A 25,557-nucleotide genomic window follows, 5' to 3' on the forward strand; every position below is an offset into this window, starting at 1 on the left:
GATAGAGAATTCCTGGAGGGCGGGCACCTGCTTTCCATTCATTTTTTCCTCCCCGTTCCCTCCCCCACCCTCTTACAGTCCCCGCACACAGTAGGGGCTCAGCTCAGCAAATCCTTATGAATGCAGGAGTGGGAAAGAGTGGGGGAGGCAGCCAGCTTGGGAGGATCCCAGGAAATGGTGACAGCGTCCTGGGGGTGGGAGGGGGTGGGATCCTCCTCCCAGCAAGGGGAACAGTCACGGAGAGGGGACAGATGGGCCCTTCGCAGGCGCTTCCCCCACCCCCCGCAGGAGACCACCCACTGTCCAGCCTGGTATTTGGTTCTCCATGCATGGATCACAGGCCTTGCCTGAGAACCCAAAGCGGGCTTGGCCAGTGCATAGGTTCTTTGAAAAAGAAGCCCATTAGCTGCTACGGGAAAATCCCTTTCTGTCTTGCAATTAACCTGGCCTAGAGACTCGCCACCTGCCCCCAGCTCTTTCTTCCTTCTTTTATCTAAGAAGAGCTGAGCGCTGCTTCTGCTAATGAGCTTGTCTGTACTAATGAAGCAGGTGCCCTGTCCCCCGCCATCCCCCCTCGCCAGCTGGGAGGGGGGAGGATTGTTCTTCTGATGTGAGCTCTGGGCCCACAGAGGAAAATCAGATACATGATAATAATGACCATAATGATGAGAATAATGTCCACAGTGGATCCCTTTAAATGAGCTCTTACTTCACAGGTCAGGGGCTTTATATGCCTTATGTGGGACACCTGGTGGACGCTGCAATGGCTTCCATTTCTCAGATGGGGAAACTGAGGCTGGGGAGCATAAATGACTCGACCCAGGTAGCATAACCAAAGAGTGGCGGGGCAGGGTTCTCAACCAAGACTTTGAGACTCTGCCTCCCCCACACAGCCTATTGACGTTTCCAAAGAGTTTGACCCACTTTTTAATGGAAAACCCAGGCGGCTGGAGCCAGTGGCTGGTACATGGGTGCTGGGACGGAGCAAGGACTCCCACCTCAGGGGCCCACCTCCGCCCACCCTCCCTCCAGCTGCCTGGCGCAAGTTTCAGGGCATCTGAGGACTGGTGCAGGAGCCCCCACGTGCGCCCAGCATGATTCATTCATTGTGCTGCGCCCCAACTGCCCCGCCTGGGTTGGGGTGAGGGGTGGCGGCGCGGGGGTGAGTGGATAGTAGGTGCTGTGACCCCCAGTGAGGCCCTGTCCCCAGGTTGGAAGAATCCCACCACCCAGTCCCCGTCCCCACCTCCACTACACCCTCGCGCCCTGGCAGCTCACCCCTCCTCTCATGCCCCCTCCGCCTCCAGGGCGTCCTCTTGCTCGGGTCAGTAAGGGCGCCCGAGGGTCCCTGCCTCACATCTGGGTAGACATCCCAAGACGCCTTCGATGATGTCTTTCAGGATCCCTGACCGCGCCCAGCCAGCGCACCCGTCCTGGTCCTGGGGCTCGGTGGGCACTCCTCAGGTAGCCCCCAACTCCCAGAGTCCATCCCTGCTCTCCCCTCCCCCACAGGCACCCCCCAGCTGTGCCAGATTTATCCCAGGACCTCTCGTCTGCGCTCAGCCTTGCAATCCCTGTGCCCTGTGGGCCCTCACTCCCCCGCCCCCCCCCCCCCCCCCCAGGCGTCCCTGCCCCATTCCAAGGACCTTCCCCTGTCTCCCCCACCCTGCGACCTTGGGAACTCCCGCCGCTTGGCCCGAATATACCCCGGTCAGTGTGCTTTTGGCCAGCAGGTGCCCCCTCCCGCGGCCCTGTCCGCGCCCACGCCCCCGACCGCCCCCGCGGGTCTTCCCAGGCCTGTGCGGCCCCGAGCCCTCCCCCAGGGACGCCGGGAGTGGCACGTCCCGCCGCCTATGGCTGGGCGGCCGTCCTGGGCCCGGTCTCCGCGGCGGGCCCGCCCCCTCCCCGGCCCCGCCCCCCAGGGCCCCGCCTTCCCGCCGCCGCCCCGCCCTCCTCCCGGCGCTCGCCGCTCGCTCACTCTCTCGCGGGCTGAGGGGCGGCCGGCAGCTGGCGCGGGCAGAGGCGGTGGCGGCGGCGGCGGCGGCGGCGGCGGCGCCACGGCGATGGGACGGGCGCTAGGGCGCAGGAGCCGCGGCGGCGGCGGGGCCCGCGCAACTCGGGCCAAGTGCCGGGCCGCCGGCGCGGGCGCGGGGCGCTGAGCCCCCGCGGCCCCCAGCTCCCCGGTCGCGCACGGCCGAGCCCCGGAGAGCGCGCAGGGGCGAGCGGAGGAAGCGCCGCCAGCGCCGGCCGCCTGCGTCTGGGGAAGAGCGGCGCCCTGGGGGCGAGCCATGCCCGGCGCCCGAGCGTAGCCGCCGGGGGCTGCCCCCCGGGAGCCGCGGGCCGGGTCGGGCGCGCGACAGGAGCAGCCCCGCGCCGCGCCCACCGCGCGCCGAGGACCATGCCGCCCCCGGGCCGGGCGCCGCCGCTCGGGCTCCTGCTGGCGCTGACTGCGCTCCGGTGCCCAGGTAACGCGTCCCCGGACCCCATCCCCGGCCCCGGCCGCCGCGCACAAAGTTGGCTACCGCGCGGGGCGGCCACCTCCTTCGCAAGTCCCCGGCAGCTCGCATCGCCCGGACTCGCGCAGCTCTGCGGAGACCCCGGGAACCCAGGGGGTCCCCGACACGTACCTCTGCCCAGCGCGAGAGCCCGCCAGGCGTCCTCCCCAGACCCCAGCTCCCCTGCGGATCCCTTCAGGGCGCGCGGGGGCAACAGACCGGAGGCGCTCAGCCTCTCGAGGCGGGTGGGGGCGCGCCTCCAGCAATCTAGCCCCCCTCCTCGCCCCTCCTGGCCCTGGTTCCCGCGGGGTTTTGCTGTGACGGGGCGTCGGTGGACCCCTTCTCCCGATTTCCTGATGCCCCGGGACGACGCACGGCCGTGCGTTGCCAGGGCACCTGCGGGGCCCCAGCCTTGAGGTCGTCTCGGTCGGCGCAGGCTGTCTGGCTTGTCCGCAGCCTCTCCCCGCGCCTCGCCGCACCCTCCTGCTTTTACATTTTACACCCCCCCCCTTCCCCGAACATGTCCCCTCCCGAAGTGGCCTCCCCTTAGGTAAGGCGCAGCCTGCTTCTCGCTTTCTGGAGACGCGTGCTGCCCCAGCGCCTTGACCCCAAGGCCGCCAGGCAGCCCCGCGCGCGCAGGGCCGCCCGGAACGTGGTGATGCCTAGAGCCATTGCCTGGGTACCATGGAGCCGGGCTCCCTGCTGAAACCGACGCAGCTGTCGCCAAAACCTAGTGAGTGGAGAAGGCAAAATAGTCATGTATTTTCTCTCTGCTGGAGTTTGGAAAGCTTCTACCACCTTGGGGTGGCTACATGTTGGTTCTTGAGGAAACCTGTCTTAAAATGCTAATCCCTCTCCTCCCCTCCCCCCACCCCAAACAGCGGAGAGAATCCTAAAGGCTCAGATGAACCCGGAACAGTCACGAGCAACATCCGTGTGCGTTTGGAGAGCTCAGTTCTCCGAACATTTTTAAAATCGGGACCCATGATGTGGAAGCAGATAGCGTTCGCGTTAGGAAAATTCTCATTTCCTTAACAAGCAAACGGCACAGACACCCAGGCTGCTGTAGGAAAATAGAACTTTAACTTTTCGGCTGTAACTGCTTTAGGGAGGTTGCATTTAGGAACACATCTTGCATGCCGACTTAATGTGTGATGTATTTGCATGGAAAAAGTAAATATTGACTTACTCTGAGATGCCCTTAAGTGACCTGAAATATTTCATCAAACCTCCCATTCTCTTCCATTCGGAGAGAATCTCTGTCTGTCAGAGATATCCATCGGCGTTCAGCCTGGGCTCAATGTGTGGATGAATGTGGATGGTAGCTGTTCGGCTCTCAGCTTTCTTCTGTGGTACACGAGGGGGTCAAGGCTGTTTCTTCCTAGCTGAAGCCCTGGGACCTGTTCCCAAAAGTGCAGTCCCTTGGACTTGAAAATTGCAGCTCTGTCTCTATTTTGTTTCTCCACGGGGGTCAGCCTTTGCCTGGATGTGCTCATAGGGAAATATTGGAACTCTCCCTGAGAAGCTGGCTGCCTAGTGCTTGTAAGAGAAGATGGAGAACCCCCGTCCCTCCCCTAGCAACAGAAGAGCTTGTGCCTGGCTCTGGGGGGCCAGATCCTGGCAGGGAAGGTGTGCCGCCCCTGAAACCTGCTGCTGGCCCAGCTCCTTTTCCCCGAGGCTCAGTGAGCAACTCTCTTAGTGAATGCCACTGAGGACGGAGCCCTCCATGCCATCGTCAGGTTCTTGGGAGCCCGTGGAAGTCTTCCACCGGTCCCTAGCAGGGACATAAAGAGAGACAGTTTGATAACTCTATATTTAGCACCAGTTAGGAGAGCTAGGAAGAAAAAAACAAGGCTGGAATTCTTGAAAGATACTTAGCTGCCTACTGTTGGTGGAAAGGTTCAGAGGAATTAGCTAGAGCTTCCTTCAGAGCTGGTTGGATTTTCAGGGTAATTTCTGGCATGATTTACTGACCACGTTTGGCTGAGGTTCTGGGAGAGGGGCTGGAAGGGTTCTGAGGGAAGGAAGGACGCCCTCTCCCCCATCACACAGGGACTGTCTGCTCTGTACCCCCCCCCCCCCCCCCCCGCGTGGGTAGCTGCCATGGTAAAGAGTCTGGTGGGCGTACTTCTTTCAGCCTTGCAAGCTCTTAAACATATGGAACTGTACTTGGTAAGAGTCAGCACAAATCTCCCAGCTTAGCGACTAGGGGGCCCCCATTATTCAAACCACTTTTGTGCATTCTACGGCTTTGCAAATTAGCGGCGCTGTTAGAACCCCTGCTGGGGAAAATGGACGCGCCTTGCTTCATTGACCCATTGTGCTCTGGGTCTATAAAATTGGGGTGGGTGGAGAGCCCCCAACAGAGGGGCCTTGTGAGTGGCAGAGCCTGCTAGTGCGGGGAGGGGGAGGCGGCTTTGGCCTCAAAGCAGAGACACTCCTCACCCTGCCCGGCACCTTGGCATGGCCTGTGGTATATTTCATTCTCGTTACAATAGTGGTTTTGGGGGGGTGCGCCTGTGGATGGTGTTGCTCTTCCGAGAGGTGGCAGGGAGTGGTATGCAAATGCTGTCACCTCCCCTGAGTGATTTAACGACAGTACAGTGGAGGTTCCCAGAGTAAATCATTTGAAGTCTCACCCTCCCCCCCCACCGGATGCAGGGAACTTGGGAGGCGTGGGGCTTCTACAGGAGCGGTGCTCAGAGCCAACAATAAGCACGGTGGTTGCCATGATCCAAGGGAGCCAAAGAAACCCCTCGTTTGTTGGTGTGAAGTCCAGGAGGGTGGTCTCCGGGCCAGCAAAGCCTTTCCAGAGGCCTTGTTCCCAGATGAGCCCCCCAGTTGTACGCGGCTGGGTGGCTCCTTTCTTCTCTCCCGGGACTAATAGTGAATTTCCCTTTGTAGCTCTGGCGTCGAGCAAGCGCGTGCTGCCTGTCACCGTAGGGAGATGGGGGTGCCCTGGCCCCATAGGCGGCATCCTGGGGCCCGAGTAGCACCACCCGCTCCCTCTTGGATTAAATGAGCGGTCTGGAAGAGCAAGGAGGCATTTTAAAGCATCTCCTCCCCTCCCCCCACAGCCCCCTCTGCAGATGGGAAAAAGGAGACTCGGGCCGGGGAGTGACTTGCTCAGGGTCACACGGTGCATTGGTGTCTGAGCATGTTCATGGCTCACACAATTTCTCTTTTTAAAAAACTCTCCACCCAGGCATTTCTCACTGGACACAGGGGAGTCTTTCTGGTCAAGGAGCTCTACTGTGTGGTCCTGGAGGGGACTGTGGCTCCATTTAAGGAGCCCAAGGTCATGAGAATGACATAGCAGGGCTCAGCTCACAGAGGCAGCGGGTCCTCGCAGCGGTGCCCCTGGGGATGGGGTGAAGGAACCAAGAGCTGCTGAGGGTCCTCACTGTGTCCCCACCCCTGTCCCAGGCCTTCCCTCGTCTGGATATGCGCTGGCAGCTGGACACGCACAACTCACGGTTTCTAGGGGAACATATTGGGATCCAGAGATGCTAGTAACTTTCCTGCGGTGACACAGTGTCAGGAGCCTGGCCCAGGTGCTGATCTGTACGGCCCCCCCCGCCCCCCCAGCCAGATCCCCCTGCGGGGCCTCACAACGCTCGGTGTGGGGATGGGCTTCTTGATTCCGCGGTGCGGTGGATTCCAAGTCGCGTCCCTTCCACCGCCCGCCTTCTCTGGGGGCTTGCGCTGCTTTTCTGTAACAGGTCAATCTGTTACCGTGAACTGAGGCTTAGAGCCATAGAAATCCAACCGATGGGAGTCGGCTCTGCAGGCAGCTGGGAATCCTTCAGATTGGGTGCCCTCAAGGGATGGGGTGGTTCTGGTAAAGGCCGAGACTTTGGCGGACAGAATCCCCCTCCTTTCTATTTCTGCTTCAGTGGATCTCAGAGTCGGCATCTCAGTGACTAACCCCGACTGACTGCTGACTGTGTGTTCTGAGTGAGTCCTCCACTACCCGACGGGGGTAAGGACTGGTGTCTGCCCCACTCTACGGATGGGGAAGCTGAGACCCACAGAGGTGCTGTGGCTTATGCAAGGTCATGCAGCCCGAGGGGGAGGGGGGATGCACGGGAACCCACAGTGAGCCCGCCTGGCTCCGAGTCTGCTCTGAATCGCTCCCTTCCCTGTGAGCGTGGACACGGAGTGTTGTGGGCGACTGATTGGAATTTGAGACTAATTTGGGCCCAGGGGATTCGGGGATGTGTCTTAAGTTGGAGGCAGAGTTGACTCTTTTTTGAGAAAATCGTTTTGGGGGATTTGGGCTGCTCTAAAGTCAGCCCCCTCAGTTGGGAGCCCCGGAGTGCATCAGGCGTTGGGAGAATTGAGCCTGCGTGGAAGTCCAGCGAGAGAGGGTTGCTCTTGGGCCGTGTCTGGCCTGCAGGCTTCTCTTGTTGGTTGCCTGCATTTAAGAAGTGGGAGGTTTCGGCGTCACAGTCCAGGTCGTTGACTTGTCCCTAGAAATCAGGAGATATTGAGGAAAAAAATCTCTCTGAGGCTCAGTTTCCCAATCTGTAAAATGGGTTCTGTCTTAGTCCATGCAGGTTGCCGTAACAAAATGCCGCAGGCTGGGTGCCTTGTAAACAACAGACCCTAGTTCTCATGGTTCTGGAAACTAGGAAGTCCAGGATCAGGGCACCGGCACGGGCACGTTCTGCTGAGAGCCCGCTTCCTGGCTCCTAGATGCCGTCTTATTGCTGTGTCCTCCCGTGTGGAAGGGCGCGGGGGAGACTCTGGGGTCTCTTTTACGGGGGCACTAATCCCACCCGTGAGGCTCCCCAATCATGACCTCATCGCCTCCCACAGGTCCCACTTCCTGATAGCATCACATCGGGGCCCAGGTTTTAACGTATGAACTTCGGGGTGACACAGACACTCAGCCGATGGCAGGCCCTGAACTTACCTCCTTGCTGATCTGGTCACAAAGTTGGGCAACACCAAGGGAATGAGGGAGCTGTCTGCATGGCCTGTGGTTAACAGAAGGGAGGACAGACAAGAAGGGAAGGCTGGGTGCGCTCCTTGCTGTAACGGTCAGAGCTGTGAAGTGAAGGTTAATGGTGGCTTCTCACTTTGGGTTTTTCTGGATTCTTGGGTCACCATCCGGGGAGAGCTCTGGGGCTCAGTTGTATTCCTGTTGGGGATACTGAGGCTCAGAGGGGCACAGGGACCTGATCAAGACAACACTGATCGTGAGTGGCAGGGTGGGGGGTCTCCTCCCCAAAGTGCCCGACTCCTGTCTTCCCTGCCTCTAAGGTGCCCTCTTGGCCTGGAGTTTTCCCTCAGTTTCCCTGCCCTCCGGCTTAACTGTGACTCCAGTGACTGGCATTCTAGGGCAGGTTTGTGTGATGCGGAGAGAGAGGGGGACAAGGAGCCAACAAACTCATAAACAGGAAAATCCTCGACAGTAACCTGCGCTCCTCTGTTGCACACAAGGCAACGTGATGGGGAGTGACTGGGTAATCCAGGAAGACTTCCTGGAGAAGGTGGCATTCATCTTAATCTGAGACCTGCATGATCAGAAGCAGCCAACCTGGAGAAGGGTGTTCCAGGCAGAAGGAATGGGAACACTTGCAAGGTACCCTGCGCAGTGCCTGACACACAGCAGGTGCCAGGAGCTGCCTGCTCCCTCCCTCCCTCATTCATTCATCAGACAGAAATTGATCAGCTCTGAGCACTGTGAGGGTACAGTATGGAACAAAGGAGACACATCCCCCATTCTCAGGAGCTGGTATTCTGGTGGAGTGAGACCATAATAAAACAATGGACAGAGAGAGACATGATGTCAGGCAGTGACAGGTGTCACGGGGAGAGACAAAGCACGGTCACTTTTTGTTACTTTATTTGCCCCCCGGGTGCTTGTTTTGCTACTTGCCTTAGTGCGGGATGGACCTTGATGCCCACTGTCTGCCGAGGGGAGGGGAGAAAGAAGCCTGGGTTCTTGGAGTTGAATTCTGACGTCTTCCCCTGCTTAAACCCCCTGGGTCCGCAGTCAGGGTGTTCTGAACTCCCTTCTCTGACACCCAACTCCTTAACTGATCAATAGCCTCTCCTTACACTTCACTCCCAAAATAGTTACATAAAAAATCAATAGAGTCCAATTTGATTTGCTGTATTTTATTACCGAGGGTGATGGAGTGTTTGGAATCGCCTGGTGCTTCTGAGCCGGGTTGTTTTGCGGTGTTAACCTAAATTAACCCGTTGGGGGACCTAACTCATCATGGCTGGGCTTCGGTGCCCAGAATTCAGCGCCCAGGAAGGGTGACTCAGTAAATAACGCATCGCTAATGTCTGCTTTGTGCTCAGAATGCCTCCCGCCAGGGCTCTTAATGCAGCGGAGCAAATGGACACATAAAAATGGTACCGTGGCTGCTGCCCGCGCTCCCGGGGCCGGCTCTGCGTGCTTGCCGGAGGGTCCTGTCTTTCCTTCCGGAGCTCCAGAGTGGCAGGCTGGCTCTGCCTGGTCTCCCGGCCCTTGGAGTCCGTGGCCCCCTTTGTTTGCCCGGTTCCCTGCATGTTGTGTACTGTCGACGTATTTAGATCCTTGGCTTGGTATTTTTCCCTTCCGTAGTTGTGCCATCTGCCGCTGCGGGCGGCTGGCGCTCCTGGGCGGGCTGAGGGGGCCCGATGCGTGGGGCTGGGGGGCGCCTGGGCACAGGGATGAGGGCTCTGCAGATGACGAGGCTGCAGACGGGGTGGGGGAGGCCGGGTGGGAGGGACCCTATTCTCCCGGAGTCTGCTTGCTCCAAACGGAAATATGGGGCAGGGGAAGGGGAGGGGCGTGGTGTGGATGGAAGATGTCATTTCACCAAAAAAGTTTCCTAGGGTGGCAGTGAATCGGGACTTTTCCAGTCTAGTGGAGAGCCTCTGGCTGCCTTTGGGCTGTGTCTGGCCCGGAGACGCGTCTTGTTAGTGGCCGTCAGTACCCAGGATCCTGGCTTCTCTCAAGAAATTGGGAGACCTGGGACGCTGCTCTAGCTCCTGGACCTCTCTGGGACTTCGTTTCCCTGTTTGTGAAATGGGTCCTGAACTCCCCTCTGGCCGATCTTCTTCTTTGAAATGCCAGCCCAGTCTGCTTCCTCCCTGTCTGCCTCTGCTCATTGGAGCTTATTTTTATTGTGCACCTGTGTTGTGATGGGCCCTGTTCTTGGGGCTGGGGAAACGCAAGGACAAGACAGCCAAAGGCCGCTGTCCTTGAGGGGTCAGCATTAAGGTGGAGACAGATACTGGACTAAATGAATACCTAAAATAAAGTTTGAGTGGAGGTTAAGTGGTAGTAAGCACAGAGGAGGGCCCCAGAGAGGGAATGCCGGGAGGGATATTTTGCGATTTAATTCCATTTCATGTCATTATTAAAAACTTTTTTAATTAAGTAAACTCTACACCCAATGTGGGGCTTGAACTCATAACCCCGAGATCGAGAGTCACATGCTACGCTGACTGAGACAGCCAGTCAGGCACCCCTGCGATTTTTTATTAATTTATTTGACAGAGGGACACACAGCGAGAGAGGGAGCAGAAGCAGAGGGAGTGGGAGAAGGAAAAGCAGGCATTCCACTGAGTAGGGAGCCTGACGCAGGGCTCAATCCTAGGAGCATGACCTGAGCCGAAGGCAGACGTTTAATGACTGAGTCACCCAGGCGCCCTGGCCCCTGCAATTTTAAATAGCAGCATCTGGAAAGGGGACATTTGAGCGAAGACCTAAAGAAGTGAGGAAGCAAGCTATCTGGTGGCTGTCTTGGGGAAGAATGTTCCAAGCAGAGGAAATAGCCAGTCCAAAGGCCCTGAGGCTGGAAACTGCTTGACAGGCTCAAGGATGGAAAGGAGGCCAGTGCAACTGAGCTGAGCCGGGAGGGAGAGCAGTGCATGAGCTGACAGGGACGAGTCTGGTAAGGATGGTGGCTTTTCCTCTGAGTGAGGTGGGAGCCATTGGCAGGTTTAACAGAAGAGGGCGGTGCTCTGACTCCCAGGAGCAGAAGCCGGCAGAGTCGAGAAGGGCTACTGCACTAGTCCAGACTTGGATGACAATGGTGACTGTAGGGGAGGTCACAAGTGGGATTTGGGTGCAGTTGGAAAGTTGCTGCACAGGCTAGCAGACTGATAGATTCGTTCAGTAAATATTTATTGGGTGCCAACGCTATGCCTATCACGGTGCTTGGAATTGGGGCCAAATCAATATTTGTTAGCGATGAAATTAACAAACAGAACGTACATCTGTGAGTTGGACTTTTGCCTTCTGCAAGTTCTTCCCCAATAGCCCCGGGGAGAAGGTTAGGGTGGGTGAGTGTTTCTGCATCTCTGGGATGGACCTGGTAACATCCCTAGTGAGAATACAGTTAAGGGGATCCAAGGAGGACCCCAGAAGCAAAATGCTTGTTAGGGTAGTGCCTGGCACATACTTAGTGTTCAGGAAACGGTGGCAGTTACTGATAACATTGTTAGGACCATTAGGAAGCCAGGACCCTGTTACCCTATTTGCCCCTGGAAGCATGGTAGGTGGAGGTTGGATTTGAACCACGACCTCTCAGACTCTGGTGTTCATGGTTCCCGCTGGACCAGTAATATTAAAAGAAGAAAAGTTGCCGTGCTCATAATATGATTACTCTGGGACAGTTGATTGCTCGTTTGCCAGCATAGGTGTATTTGCTTTATCTAGTGGACTTGAAGGCAAAATGTTACATGTCAATCAAATCCTATCTTCTCCATCAACTTCCACAACATGACATGTTGCTTATTATCTTCTGTATTCCTTAAACCGGCATCCCCACACGATGGCCGGTGGACTAAATCTGGCTCTCTACCTGTGTTTGTAAATAAAGTTTTATTGCAATCCAGCCACGTCCATCTGTTTACACATTCTCTGTGGCTGCTTTCTCCCAACAATGAGAAGTGAGTCGTGTCAGGGATCATCTTGCTTGCAAAGTCTGAATCAACTATCGACTACCTAGCCCTCTCAAAGAACAAAGCTTGCCTTAAAGGAAAGTCAAACAAGGAATGCTCTGTAAATGGGTGCTTCTAGCACACATTTGTGGCCAAGAACAAGTATCCCTTTTTAACGGCAAAAAAATTGTCCAGCGCATTTGAATGAGAAGAATTGTGGGTTTGGTATCACTTGGTTGAGAAAAAAAACCATATTGATTGAAAGTTGCCATCAATTCAGTAATGCTTTTGAACAAGTGGGTTTTGGTAATTACAGTAGCATTTATGTAACATTTTAAAAATAGTAGCACATGTGTGTGTGAGATATTTTTACTCTGTAGGCAAAGCTGTTGGCTTATCGCTCAGAAGACCCCTTGTAGGGATGCTTCAGGAAATAATCAGTATTAAAGGAGCCCACTGGTTAGTTATTTTATACTTGGCATGACTTCGATCAGTGGATCTCTTTTATGGCCTTGTGTTTTTTCTTTTTGGTTTCTTTTAAAGATGAACTTAGCCTTCTGTTGTGTTTACTTGTGACACCCAGGTCTGTGATACCTTAAGTTTTCAGGGCTAAGATTTTGAGTTCACTTATGGAGATCATGTGCCAAATGTGAAGTGTATATCTCTATATTAATGTGGATTCTTATCATTGCAAGGGACAAAGTTGGGAATTTACTGGACTCTGGAGCCAGGAAGTTCAAGGAAGAAACAGCTTCAGGCATGGCTAGATCCAGGTGCTTAACTCTCCTAATGAGCGCTCCTGCTCTCTCACTTTGTCTCTTGGTTCTCTTTTCCTCTGTGTTCATTTAATTCTCAGACAGGTTTTCTTCACCTCCTGGCAAATCTGGTCACAGTCAGCTCCAGGCTTTGTTCCCAAGCCAGTCTTCTCTTTTCTAATCATAACAGCAAGAACCCCTGGACTAACCTGGGTGCTGGACTGACTGTGGATGGGATCCTGTATGTGATTAGCCACATTTAAGTAAAAAACTCATCTCTGGAGTTGGAATTGGAAGCACGTTGCCAGAAGGAGAGACAAGAGATGATTTCCCAAAGGAAATTGTGGTGCTTACACCAGAAGGAAGACAAAGTTGCTGCAAGAGCTTACTAAGTGAGGCGGGGAGAACCTTCCAGGCAGGGAGGGTCCTCACACGTGGACAGAAGCCTCTGGTGCGCCTCCTCCAAGGAGCCCGTAGACACCCCGTCCCATTCTGTGTGCGCTCTCGGTGGCCGCTGAAACCGCTGGGCTGCTTTATTGTATGTGGGACCTCTGAAAGCCCCAGCCCGGGGACTTCACGCGTATTTTGGTTGCTTTGATTGAAAACATGGAGTATCTGGGATGCATTCTGCTAATTTGTATGAAAAGAGAACCTGGTCTTTGACCCAGCAATCCTACTTCTGGGAAACCTGTTTTTTTTTTTTTAAGAAGTAGAAAACACCACTATACAAGGGTGTCTGGTTAGGGATATTTAGAAGCAGCATCTTGTGTGATGGTGACAAAAAAGAGATGACTGTCCATCCATAAAGTCGTTCTTGACTGAATGGTGGTGTTTCCCTGTGGACTACCACGTAGCTGTTAAAAAGAGCAGCTTGGAGCTATACCCATTCTCCTGAAACAGGGTTTATTGTCAAGTGAGGAAGGTGAGTTGCATGGTAACTTAGAATGTGCAATGCCATTTTAATAAAGCCGACGAACCAAAAGTCCCCTCTGCGTGTAAAGTAGCCAGTGTTTATATAGTGCGTGCTATATGCCTGTCACCATTGTGAGTACGTTACATAGCCGTCTAATACAACAAGCCTAGGTGTACGGGTATTGTCATATCCCTTTTAAAGAAGGAGAGATGAGAGTTATATGACTTTAGTGAAGGAATGAAGGGGTTGATGTGGTGGGTGGTGGGAAAGGAGGGCAGCAAAGGGAGGGCATCTGGAGCCACAGTAATGCTGAGTTTTATGTAGAGAGCCCCACTTTTTCCTTTAGGGTTTCTGTGTCACTAATGGGGCTGGTGAGCATGCCTTTCTAGGGAGCCTCCAAATTTGCTGCTGTATTTTGCTGGTGCATGGAACTCAGGCGAGCCGGGGGCGATGGTGCTTTGTGGTTCCCTGCGGGAAAGGGAGCCTGTGTTTGTGGTGTGATGGGCATATCTGGTGAGAAAGGTTTCAGTGGTGAGTAACACAGGCAGACTTAAAATGGCAGTGGCTTAAAAAGTAGGAGCTTGTTTCTCTCCCAAGTCAGATTCTGGAGCCATGTAGTTCAGGATTTTAGGTTGACTCTGTCCCATGAAGTCCTCGTGGGCCCTTGCTCCCTTCTGTCATTTCAAGCTTGTGGTCTTTGCTCTCATGGTCCAAGATGGCAGCTGCAGGTACAGCAATTTCATCTTCATTCCAGGGACCAATATGGGGGTGCAGACAAAGAAAGGGTAGAGGATGTGCATCAGATGTCTTTTATGGAAGAGTCCTGGTAGCCCCATGGTGCTTCCTCCTGTAGACTTACATCCCACTGGCTGTGACTAAGTCATATGGCCACATGTAGCTGCAAGAGTCTGGGAGGTGTTTTGTTTTTAGAGAGAGAATCGGAGAGCGATTGAGTGGGAGAGGGGAAGAGAGAATCTTCATCAGGTTCCACGCCCAGCAAGGTGCTCGATCTCACGACCCTGAGATCATGACCTGAGCTGAAATCAAGAGTTGGACGCTTAACCAACTAGGTGCCCCCCTGGGGAGTCTTCCTTTTAGATGGCTACAAATCAAGAGTTCTGTTACTGTAGAAGAAGGACAGAACGGATGCCAGGGGAATAATTAGTAGATGGTGATGAATACCTTAGCAGGGTAACACAGTATTTGGAGAGAAGACATGAACCATCAGGATCTTTTATTATTGTGTGTGTGTGTGTGTGTGTGTGTGTGTGTGTGTGTGTGTGAGATTTTATTCTGGCTTCTAAGGTGGGGCTTGGGAGACAAGTTTTTATGGGTGCCAAGAGGAAAATGAAAGCAGATCGGTGAATGATAAACACCATCTTTGTCAAAGATATAAATATGGCTTAAAGAAATATTATAGATAAATCTGAAGTCCCTGTAGGAAATATATATATAGAGAGAGATAGAGATAGATATATAGATATGTATAAATATATATATAGATCTATATCTATATTATAACAGTTTCAGGTTTGTTTTTGGTACATATATATCTTGTCTCTTCCCCAATATCCATGTGCGTATTGAACTATCTTATTTTTTGCATTGTTGCACGGTAGTGCATGATATGGAAATATCAAAGTATTGAGTGATTTCCCACTGCCTCATAAGAAGGAGATTCCCCGAACATAGAAAAGGGGGTCAGAAAGAAGGGGTTCACCCCCCCAGGAACACTTTGCAGAGATCAGCCACCCCACTGGGGTCTGCGGTCATTTGAAATAAGCTGGGCTGGGGCTGGGGGATAGCAGGTGGAAGAGCTGACACCCAAGGAAGTGGAGTTAACTGCAATGGGGACGATAGAGACCTGCTACAGCTTCCCCAGGTTCTAGTCCTAGTGGTTCCCACTGTGGAGGACTCCTAAAGGACTTGGGCTGCCAGCCCATCTACTCCTTGCGTCTCTCCAGATTCTGGGAGCTTTGGTCTTAAAAAAGGGACGTCCTTCAGTTCCCCAGTCTTTGCCTCTTTAGCCCTTAATGCTAACTCATTTGTTTCTAATGCAAAAGGCTCTCTAGAAAGCACCGTGGATTTATGGTGAAATTTTTATTTCCTTATGATATCTTTTTCTCCTTCCACCCACCACCCCCTACGCCCAGCCCGGTTTAAGTGTTTTTCTCTTAAATTTATGGGCTGAGCTGTTAAGAGGGTCTGCATATTTCAGGAGGAAAGGTGTCGGGGGAGGAAGTGTCAGCCTTGCTGTTCACACCAGCTTCACTTACACAGGCTCTGAAGTGGCCTCGTCTTCCTACTGGACCAATTTGCCTGTCAGCTCAGATCATTTTGTGAAGGCGACTGCATTCTGCTTCTCTCTCACCGTAGCACAGAGACAACAAGGGAGGAAGGTGTCGCAGTGCTTCTCCCATATTTCCCACACTTCAAGGGTCCCTCACTCCTCTTGCTCCACCCCTCCCTTTGTGAAAGTTTTTAATACGTGTTTGAGTGAGGGAATGGACTTGTGTCACGTCGCTCACTGCTGAGTTACGGTTCGTGAACTGTTTCAAGTACATCGCTGAAATTCAGGGCCTGAGCTCAGGCAGGCAGACTGACAGACTGCCTGGGTTTGAATCCCAGCTCTGCCACTTGCTAGCTCTGTGACCTTGGGTTGGTTACGTAGCCTCTCTGTGCTGTAGCGTTTCCACCTGTGACATGGGGCGAGTAGGAGCTCCCACTCCTCGGGCTGCTGTGAGGTTTAAGGGAGATGGGGCATAAGAATTCAGCACAGGGCTGGACTTTGCAGGGGTCCTTAGTAAATGTCACTGCTGCTTTAATTCTCATCTCCATTCACTAAATTTAAAAAAAAAGATTTATTTATCTATTTTAGAGAGAGAGAGAGAGAGAACATGAATGGGGGGAGGGGCAGAGGGGGACAATCTTGAGCAGACTCCCCGCTGAGTGTGGAGCCTGACCTGGGGCTCAAGGCTAGGACCCTGAGGTCATGACCTGAGCCAACACCAGGAGTCAGGTGCTCAACCTGCTGAGCCACCCCACCCCGAGGCTATGCCCTCAACACCCCCCCCATATGTTTAACTGAACACATACTGTGTGCCCTGGTGCTCGTTTTTCTGGTTTTGCTCGTTCCTACTCCCACATTGCTTCATACCCAGATCCTGTCACATGATGGTGGCCGTATGCTCTTTTTGCCTTCCTCTGAGACTAACACCCAGACTTCCTTTTCTTAACTTATGTTTTCAAGTGAAGATATAACTGACAAACAATATTAGACTGGCTTCAGGTGTACAGCACAGTGATTCGATGTCTGTACATGTTATGAAATGACCACCACGATAACTGTAGTCCCCGCTGGTCACCATACAAAGTTTTTAGTTTCATTGACTGTCATCTCTATGAGATATATTGTATCCCTGCATCTTATTTATTGTATAGCTAGAAGATAGTACCTTGTAATCCCCTTTGCCTTTTTTGACCACCTTCCCCTTCCCGCCCTGCCCCCTCTGGCAACCATCAGTTTGTTCTTGGTATCTGTGAGCCTGTTTCTGTTTTCTTTTGCTTGTTTGTTTGTCTTCCTAGATTCCACATGTAAGGGACATCCTAAGGTATTTGTCTTCCCCTATCTGACTTGCCTCACTTAGCATCATATGCTTTAGCTCCATCCACGCTGTTGCAAAATGGCGGGATCTCATTCTTTTTTATGGTTGAGTAATATTCAGTGCACACACACACACACACACACACACACACACCACGTCTTGAGTCATCTACTGATGGACTCTTACATTGCTTCTGCATTTTGGCTATTGTAAATAATGCTACAATGAACATAGGGGCGCATATGTCTTTTCCAATTAGTGTTTTTGTTTTCTTTGGATAAATACCGAGAAGTGGGATGGTTGGATCATATGGTAACTGTGTTTTTAATTTTTAAAGGAACCTTCGTATTGTTTTCCGCAGCGGCTGCACCAATTTACATCCCCCCAAATGGGGCACAGGGGTTTCCTTTTCTCCACATCCTCACCCACATTTGTTTCTTGTCTTTTTGATAGTAGCCATTCTGACAGATGTGAGGTGAGATCTCATTGTGGTTTTGATTTGCATTTCTTTGATGAGGAGAGATGTTGAGCATCTTTTCATGTACCTGTTGGCCATCTGGATGCCTTCTTTGGAAAAATGTCTGTTCAGATCCTCTGCCCACTTTTTTAAATTGGGTTGTTTTTCTGATACTGAGTTGTATGAGTTCTTTATGTATTTTGTTTATTTATTTTATTTTATTTTTTAAGATTTTATTCATTTATTTGACAGACAGAGATCACAAGTAGGCAGAGAGGCAGGCAGAGAGAGAGAGAGTGAGGAGGAAGCAGGCTCCCTGCAGAGCAGAGAGCCCGATGTGGGGCTTGATCCCAGGACCCTGGGATTATGACCTCAGCCGAAGGCAGAGGCTTTAACCCACTGAGCCACCCAGGCGCCCCTTTAGTTTATTTATTTAAAAAAATGTTTTATTTATTCATTTGTGAGAGAGAGTGTGAGTGAGGGGGAATTCGCTCAACCGAATGAACCACCCAGCTGAACCATAGTTTGGATGTTAACCCCTTATTGGATGTATCATTTGCAAATATCTTTTCCCATGTAATAGATTGCCTTTCATTTTGTTGATGGGTTTCCTTCATGGTGCAAAGGCTTTTTATGTTGGCAGAAGCTCAGTAGTTTCTATTTGCTTTTGTTATCCTTACCCGAGGAGACAAATCTAAAAAATTATTGCTAAGACCAATATCAAAGAGTTATTGACCTTGTTTTCTTCTAGGACTTTTATGGTTTCAGGTCATACCTTTAAGTCTTTGATCCATTTTGAATTTACTTTTGTGTATGGTGTAAGGAAGTGGTCCAGTTTTATTTGTGTGTACACAGTGGTTTCCTTTTCGTGGTACCATTTGTTGAAGAGACTGTCTTTCCTCCATTGCCTATTCTTGCCTCTCCTGTTGTAGATTAATTGATTGATAGGTGTGGGTCTTTCTGAGCTCTCTATTCTACTGCACTGATCTCTGTGTCCTTCTTTAAGCAAGTACCATACTGTTTTAATTACTATAGCTTTGAAGTATAGTTTGAACTCTAGGAATATAATACACCCAGCTTTGTTCTTATTTCTCAAGATTGCTTTGGCTGTTTGGGGTCTTTTTTTTTTTTAAGATTTTGTTTATTTATTTGATGGAGAGAGATAAATCACAAATAGATAGAGAGGCAGGCAGAGAGAGAGGGAGAAGCAGGCTCCCTGCCAAGCAGAGAGCCTGATGTGGGGCTCGATCCCAGGACGCTGAGATCATGACCTGAGCTGAAGGCAGAGGCTTAACCCACTGAGCCACCCAGGAGCCCTGTTTGGGGTCTTTTGAGGTTCCATACAAACTTTAGGATTATGTGAAAAATGCCAGTGGTATTCTGGTAGAGATTGCCTTGAATCTGTAGATTGCTTTGGGTAGTATGGATGTTTTGACACTATTAATCCTTCTAAATCTACAAACACAGTGTATCTTCCCATTTATTTGTTTGTCTTCAACTTCTTTCATCAATGTCTAATAGTTTTCAGAGCTCAGGTCTTTCATTTCCTTGGTTAAACTTATTCCTTGGTATTTTATTCTTTTTGATACAGTTATAAATGGAGTTTTCTTAATTTCCATTTCTGATAGTTCATTATTAGTGTTTAGAAGTGCCACAGATTTCTGTATACTAATTTTGTATTTTGCAACTTTACTGAATTCACTTATTCTCTCTCTCTCTTTTTTTTTAAAGAAACCTTAGGAATGTACTACTTCTTTTTTTTTTAAGATTTTATTTATTTATTTAACAGAGAGAGACAGATCACAAGTAGGCAGAGGCAGAGAGAGAGAGAGTGGGAAGCAGGCTCCCTGCTGAGCAGAGAGCCTGACATGGGGCCCGATCCTAGGACCTTGAGATCATGACCTGAGCCAAAGGCAGAGGCTTTAACCCACCGAGCCACCCAGGTGCTCCAAGTTCACTTATTCTAATAGTTCACATATTCTAATAGTTTATATATTTATATATAAATCATATATAAAGTATTTATATATAAATTATATATAATTTATATATAATTTATAAATTATATATAATTTATATAAAATTATATATTTGTATAATTATATAATGATATAAGTTATATATAAAGCATATAAATTTATATATTTATATATAATTATATATAAAATTATGTATATTTATGTAATAAATTATATATAATTATATATAAATATATATTTATAAATTATATGTAAATATATAAATATATAAACTATTAGAATATGTATGTATTCTCTCTCTATATATATAAATAAAATAACCATGTTATCTCAAATGGTGACAGTTTTATTTCTTCCTTTCCAATTTGGGTCCCTTTTATTTCTTTTTCTGGACTAATTGCTGTGCCTGGGACTTCTAATATTGTGTTGAATGAAAGTGGTAGGAGTGGGCATCCTTGTCTGGTTCCTGATTTTAGAGGAAACATTTTCAGGTTTTCACTGTTGAGTATGATATTAGCTGTGCTTTTGTCATATGTGACCTCTCTTACGTTGAGGTGTGTATGTTCCCTCTGCACTGACTTTGTTGAGAATTTGTATCATAAATGAATGTTGAATCTTGTTTGTTGCTTTTTCTGCATCGATTGAGATGATTGTATGATTTTCATCCTGTTTTGTTAACGCAGTGTGTTATGCTGATTGATTTGCAGATGTTAAGGAATCCTTACATCTGTGGAATATGTCCCAACTGATTAGGACATATGATCTTTTTAATGTGTGGTTGAATTTGCTTTGCTAATATTTCGTTTAGGAGTTTTGCATCTATGTTCATTGAGAATATCGACTGACCTACCTTCCTTCCTTCCTTCCTTTCTAGTATCTGTGTCTGGTTTTTATCAGGGTAATGCTGACCTTGTAGAATGAATTTGAAAGTGTTCATCCTGCTTCAATTTTTTTGGAATGCTTTGAGAGGGATAGGTAGGTATTCAGTGTTCTTTAAATGTTTGGTAGACTAAAAAACAAAACAAACAAGAAGCAGAAACAGACCCACAGATACAGAGAACAAACTCATGGTTGCTCCAGGGGAGAGGGCTGGGGAAATGGGCAGAATGAGTGAAGGGAAGCAGGAGACACAGGCTCCCAGCTGTGGAATGAGTAAGTCATAGGTGAAAGGTACCGCATAGGGGATGTGGTCATTGGTATTGTAATAGCATTGCATGGTGACAGATAGTTACACTTGTGAGCATACACTTGTGTACATTTTGATGTACAGACTTGAATCTCTATGTTGTACATCTGAAATTAATGTAACATTGTTACATTACATCAACTATACCGCAACAAAAATAAATAAGCAAATAAGTAAAGCAATAAATATTTGGTACAATTTACCTGTGAAGTGATCTGGTTCTGGACTTATGTTTTTTTTTTTTTTTTTAAAGATTTTATTTATTTATTTATTTGTCAGAGACAGAGGGAGAGAGAGTGAGCGAGCACAGGCAGACAGAGAGGCAGGCAGAGGCAGAGGGAGAAGCAGGCTCCCCGCCGAGCAAGGAGCCCGATGCGGGACTCGATCCCAGGACGCTGGGATCATGACCCGAGCCGAAGGCAGCCGCCTAACCAACTGAGCCACCCAGGCGTCCCTGGACTTATGTTTGTTGGGAGTTTTATTTTATTTCATTTATTACTTTTTTTAGAGCGTGCGAGAGAGTAGGGGGAGGGACAGTGGGAGACAGACTCTTAAGCAGGAGCCCCATGCAGTACTCGATCTCACGACCCTGAGATCATGATTTGAGCTGAAATCAAGAGTTGGATGCTTAACTGACTGAACCACCCAGGCGCCCCATTTTTTTTTTTAGTCTATTTTATTTTTAATTTTAAAAATTTTTATTTTTAAAAGATATTATTTATTTATTTGTCAGAAGAAAGCACAAGCAGGCGGAGCAGGAGCGGGAGAAGCAGGCTTCCCACAGCACAAGGAGACCAATGCAGGACTCAGTCCCAAGATCCTGGGATTGTGACCCGAGCCGAAGCAGAACCCAACTGACTGAGCCACCCAGGCATCCCTTCAGTCTATTTTAATTACCGATTCAATTTCATTCGTAGTATAATTAGTCTATTCAGATTTTCCATCTCTTCATGATTCAGTCTAGGAAGAGTATATGTTTCTAGAAATTCATCCATTTCTTCTGGGTTGTCCAATTTGTTAGAACACCCTGATTTTCATTCAGGAAACCAGTGCTTCCCTGCTTCGAGGCCATGTGGTTGGGTGGGTACTACCAATTTTCTCCTCCTCCTCCCTGGGCTGGCTCGTGACTGGCTGACTAATCAGAGCATTTCAGCAAGGCCTCAAGGATTGGATCACAGCCGGGCCCGTGACCCAAGCTGGGCCAATGAGGGCCAGCCCCGGGATATTTGTTGCAAGCATTGGGGAAGAGGCCCTTCTTTTCTGTGTTGCAGTTGCTAAGCTGGTGGGATGTGAGCCTGGAGGTATCTGTTAGTATTGCCGTGTAACAAATCACCATAAACTAATGGCTCAAAACAACACACATTTATTATTGATCAGGAGCTTGGGCATGGGTTCTCTTCTGCTTCCAGATCTCTCACCAGACAGCAGGCAAGTTGTTAGCCAGGGCTGTGGTCTCATCTGAAAGCCTGCCTGGGGAGGGATCTGCTCCAGGTTCACATGGTTGGTGTCAGGACTCGGTTTTTGTGGGCTCTTTGGCCAAGGGCCTCAGTTCCTTACCTCTTGGCCCTTTCCCCATGTGGCACCTTGCTTCACCAAAGCCACCACATCACCGTCTCTGGCAACCTAATCACAGAAGTGATCTCCCTCCCACACGTAGGTATCCTGTCAGTCAGAAGGAATTTACTCAAGGGGAGAGGACTGCACAGAACTGGGATTGCTGTCAGGTGGGGAATATCACAGGCCATCTTAGAAGCTGCCTACTTTTCTGGACCCATGTAAGAATGAAGCCCAAAGGGAGGCAGACGAAACCAAGGGATGCAGCAGGAAACTTTCCTGGCGATCATATCAGAGTACCCAGCAGTAGCTGTTTCTCATTTAAAAAAAAAAAATATATATATATTTTTAGCATTTAAAAATTAAAAATTTTATTTTCCTGTCCAGTGTGGGGCTTGAACTCATGACCCTGAGGCTGAGTGTTGCATGCTAGTCCAACTGAGCCAGCCAGTGCCCCTAGAAGTAGCTGTTTCTGATCTGAGCTTGATCTTGAACTTCCCCAGTACATGGTCCAATATTGGCTTAAGCTACTTGAGTTGAGTTTCTGTCACTTGCAACCTGGAGGGTCCTGCTGAAGTCTTGTGGAGGCTTCTCAGTTCCCCTCGTCTGGCAGTGCCTGCCGCTCCTTGGAAAGCCTTTGGTATTCTGCGTGCTTTACTAGAATTTAGAAAATCTGCGTATACCTCACTCCCCTTCCAGACTGAGCTCATCGAGGATGGGTTGTATTTTTTTTTTTTTTAAATCCCCCTTCCCCGCTTTACTTCCAGGGCCTCAGATGCTGTCAGACACAGGAGATGCCATCTGCCAGTAATTACTGGTGTGAGAGGTTCTTCCTTGTCCCTCCCTCTCCCCCTCCCCCTGCCAATCAAAAATGTTTCAAAAATGATCTCAGTCTCCTGCACCTGGCTCGGGGTTGGAACGCTGAATGTCAAAGACGAAAACATCGTTGATGCCATCCTCTAGAGGCAGCAACAGCTGCACACGAAGCAAAAGTGTGAATTTCACAACATTGGGTGGGTCACCCTAATGGAAACAACAAGCCACAAGCAACAGAGGTGGTGCTGGCTAATTCCTGAATATTCTAGATTTTAATCGAGCACCTCTATGACAGCCCTTCCTTTTGCAAGCATTTGCTGATACCAACATATTTATTTTTAGTGAAAGGATTTTATACATTTTTCTAGGCTTAGTAGTTTTGTTGTATATCCAGAACATATGTTTAAAAAAAATTTCTCATGAAGCCATTTTAAAATGCTTTTCATTAATGTATCAGTCCATTGCAATGACCTTAGCCTCCAAAGCCACTTGGGGTCACTTTCCACTGCATTTTATTCATGAGATGTGAGCCTATAATCAAAGGAAAGGGAATTTGGTGCCCGCTGTGGATCAGAGAAGTGGCAAAGAATTTGCAGACATGTTTTGAAAGGGTTTTAAAAGACCTCTGACCTAGGATGGGATGTGGTAGGGGTGGGAGGGAGGAGCTTGACTCCTGGATTCATCAGGAAGGCTGTGAACAGTGGGACGGAGGGTGGTCCAACCCCCAGCTGGGAAAGGGTGGTGGGGTGGACCTGGTTCACTCTCCCCTTAGTTTTTTCCAAATGTAATGATGTCCTTCTGGTCTTCCTCAATGGCACCAGTTGCCCCAGGCCCTTTTCTGGTGCCTGGTCTTGCGGGGTGGGGCGGCTGTGATTTAAACGTGGCCTCTCACAGTCCCTGGCCCGACTTCTGGACAGCAGCCTTGGTGTCGGGTCCTCCTGGCATCTGATCCTGGTGGTGACTTTGGTACCCAGATACTCCTTACCCACAGCCCCCTGCCTCCCTGTCCCTCTTCATTCATTTGCTCCTTTACCCCCTTAAAAGGGGTCGTTGCTAGTAGTTAGCATTCTCAGACCATGGCAGTGGCTGCTTTCATCAACTGAGAGACTTGAATTAGAATATTAATTTCACTTGGGGTTTGGACACATTGTTTCTGTGCTGAGCACATATTTAAAAGCGGGGAAAATGTAATTGGCTCCTTCCTCCCATGTCTCTTCTGGAGGCTCCTGGGGGAGTCAGCAGGAAGTTTTAGAGTTGCTGTGACCTGCTTGCTTCTCTGTGGGGTCATGCGAGCCCCTCTCCCGACACATGTGCAGAAGGAGCCTTGGCCACCTGCTAACCCATCGGTGGACAGCCAGCATCTCATGGCCACCTCCCGCCCTGGGGCATATTTGCTTGGCCAGCACAGTGCTGTAATAATTCTTGAGCCTGTATTCAAGAGCTAGAGGATTTAGTGTGAAAATCTGGATGTTCAGCTTCTCCTTGAAGAGCAGCCAGGCTGGTAGCCTGGGGCCACCTTCCCAGACAGTGACACCTGGCTTGCAAGTGACGTGATCTCTAGTTCATTCATAAGCTATTTCGTGAGCACCCATTATGTGCCAGGCACTGTTCCAGGAACGGGGGGGTAGAGCCACTGCTGTCAAAGAGCTTATACTTCCACCTACAATGCATCTCATCTCTTGTACATGTTGCCTGTCTAGCCCTCCAGACCAGCACTGTCCAATAGAACTTCTTTTGATGACGGAGATGTTACCTGTGTGTTCTGTCCAGGACGGTAGCTGCTAGCCACGTGCTACTGTGAGCCCCTGAAGTGTGGCCAGTGAAACAGAGGAACTGAATTTACGATTTCAGTTCCTTGTAACTCACATGTGTTTAAATTTAAGTGTAAGCAGCCACACGTGGCTACCAGCTAAAGGATTGGACATTGGGGCTCTCGGTACTTGAATTCACATTTCCCACCTGACCGCTAACCCACTGCCTTCATTTAACAGCTGGGGAAACTGAGGTATGTTGACGGCGCAGAGACAGGATTAGAACTCGGATCTCCCTGATGGCTCGGCTGGGATGTTCGGTGTAACCAGTATCCGTGAAGGAGTGAATGGGTTAGGTGACGTTATCTGTGGCCGGAGACATGGATGGGCCTCAGGCTGCGCAGGGCCTTGCAGACTAAGGGAAACCATGTATTGAGGTGAGATTTGCATACCAAGTAACCGTTTTGAAGAGTACAATTCAGTGGCATTAGCACACTCATAGTGGTGTGCCGCCACACCTCTGTCTGGTTCCTGAACATTTTCATCCTCCCAAAGGAGAGCCCATACCCTTTATGCGGCCACTCCCCATTCCCCGCTCCCCCAGCCCTGGCCACCACTGATTTACTTCCTGCCTACGGGTTTGGCCCGTTCTCGACGTTTCCTATCAGTGGAATCATACACTGTGTGGTTTTTCGTGTCCAGCTTCTTCCACGGAGCTTTGTTTCTTCACTTTTATCCAGCTTGTGGCAGGTGTCCACGTTTCCTTCCTTTTAATGGCTGAATCGTAGTCCGCCACATGCGTAAGGAATTTGGATCTCATCTAAGAGCAATGGGGAGCCCTGTAGGGTCATTGGCAAGGGCGTTTCTTTCTGAGCGTTGCTTGGAGGAAAATCCTTGCAGCCCCATGGTAAAAAGGGTTTCCTCCCCTGGGTTCCACAGAGCTGGTTTTCAGCTTTGTGCGGGGGTCCAGGGCACAGGGTGGACCCACCTGCCATATTCCAGGTCCTTCCATGCCCCTTCATGCCATAACTGTGAGCACCCTCCCTGGACCCCGTTGGAACGAATTTGGTCTCTGGGAGGCGGACACTCCTTCCCTTGGGTGCTCCCCGAAGTGTGGGTCAGCAGTTTACGGGAAGCAGATCACGTTTGGAAAT

The 25,557-nt window shown here is 50.2% G+C and overlaps 1 protein-coding gene across 2 annotated transcripts in view; it reads left to right on the top strand.

Annotated features, from left to right (window-relative positions):
- The first annotated feature begins 2,166 nt into the window (after nucleotides 1–2,166).
- Nucleotides 2,167–25,557, top strand: part of TMEM132B (transmembrane protein 132B) — a 343,041-nt gene continuing 319,650 nt past the window's right edge. The window contains exon 1 of one of the 2 annotated variants that reach the window (XM_032876500.1): nucleotides 2,167–2,465. In XM_032876500.1, the coding sequence (XP_032732391.1) occupies nucleotides 2,399–2,465 (67 nt within the window). In that variant the 5' untranslated portion in view covers nucleotides 2,167–2,398. Of the gene's footprint in view, nucleotides 2,466–3,146; nucleotides 3,229–25,557 lie in introns of those variants that run through there. The other variant, XM_032876501.1, reaches the window with a different exon arrangement.

Source organism: Lontra canadensis, unplaced genomic scaffold (assembly GCF_010015895.1).
Source record: "Lontra canadensis isolate GAN:19392208 unplaced genomic scaffold, GSC_riverotter_1.0 scaffold58, whole genome shotgun sequence".
NCBI classification, from domain to species: Eukaryota; Metazoa; Chordata; class Mammalia; order Carnivora; family Mustelidae; genus Lontra; species Lontra canadensis.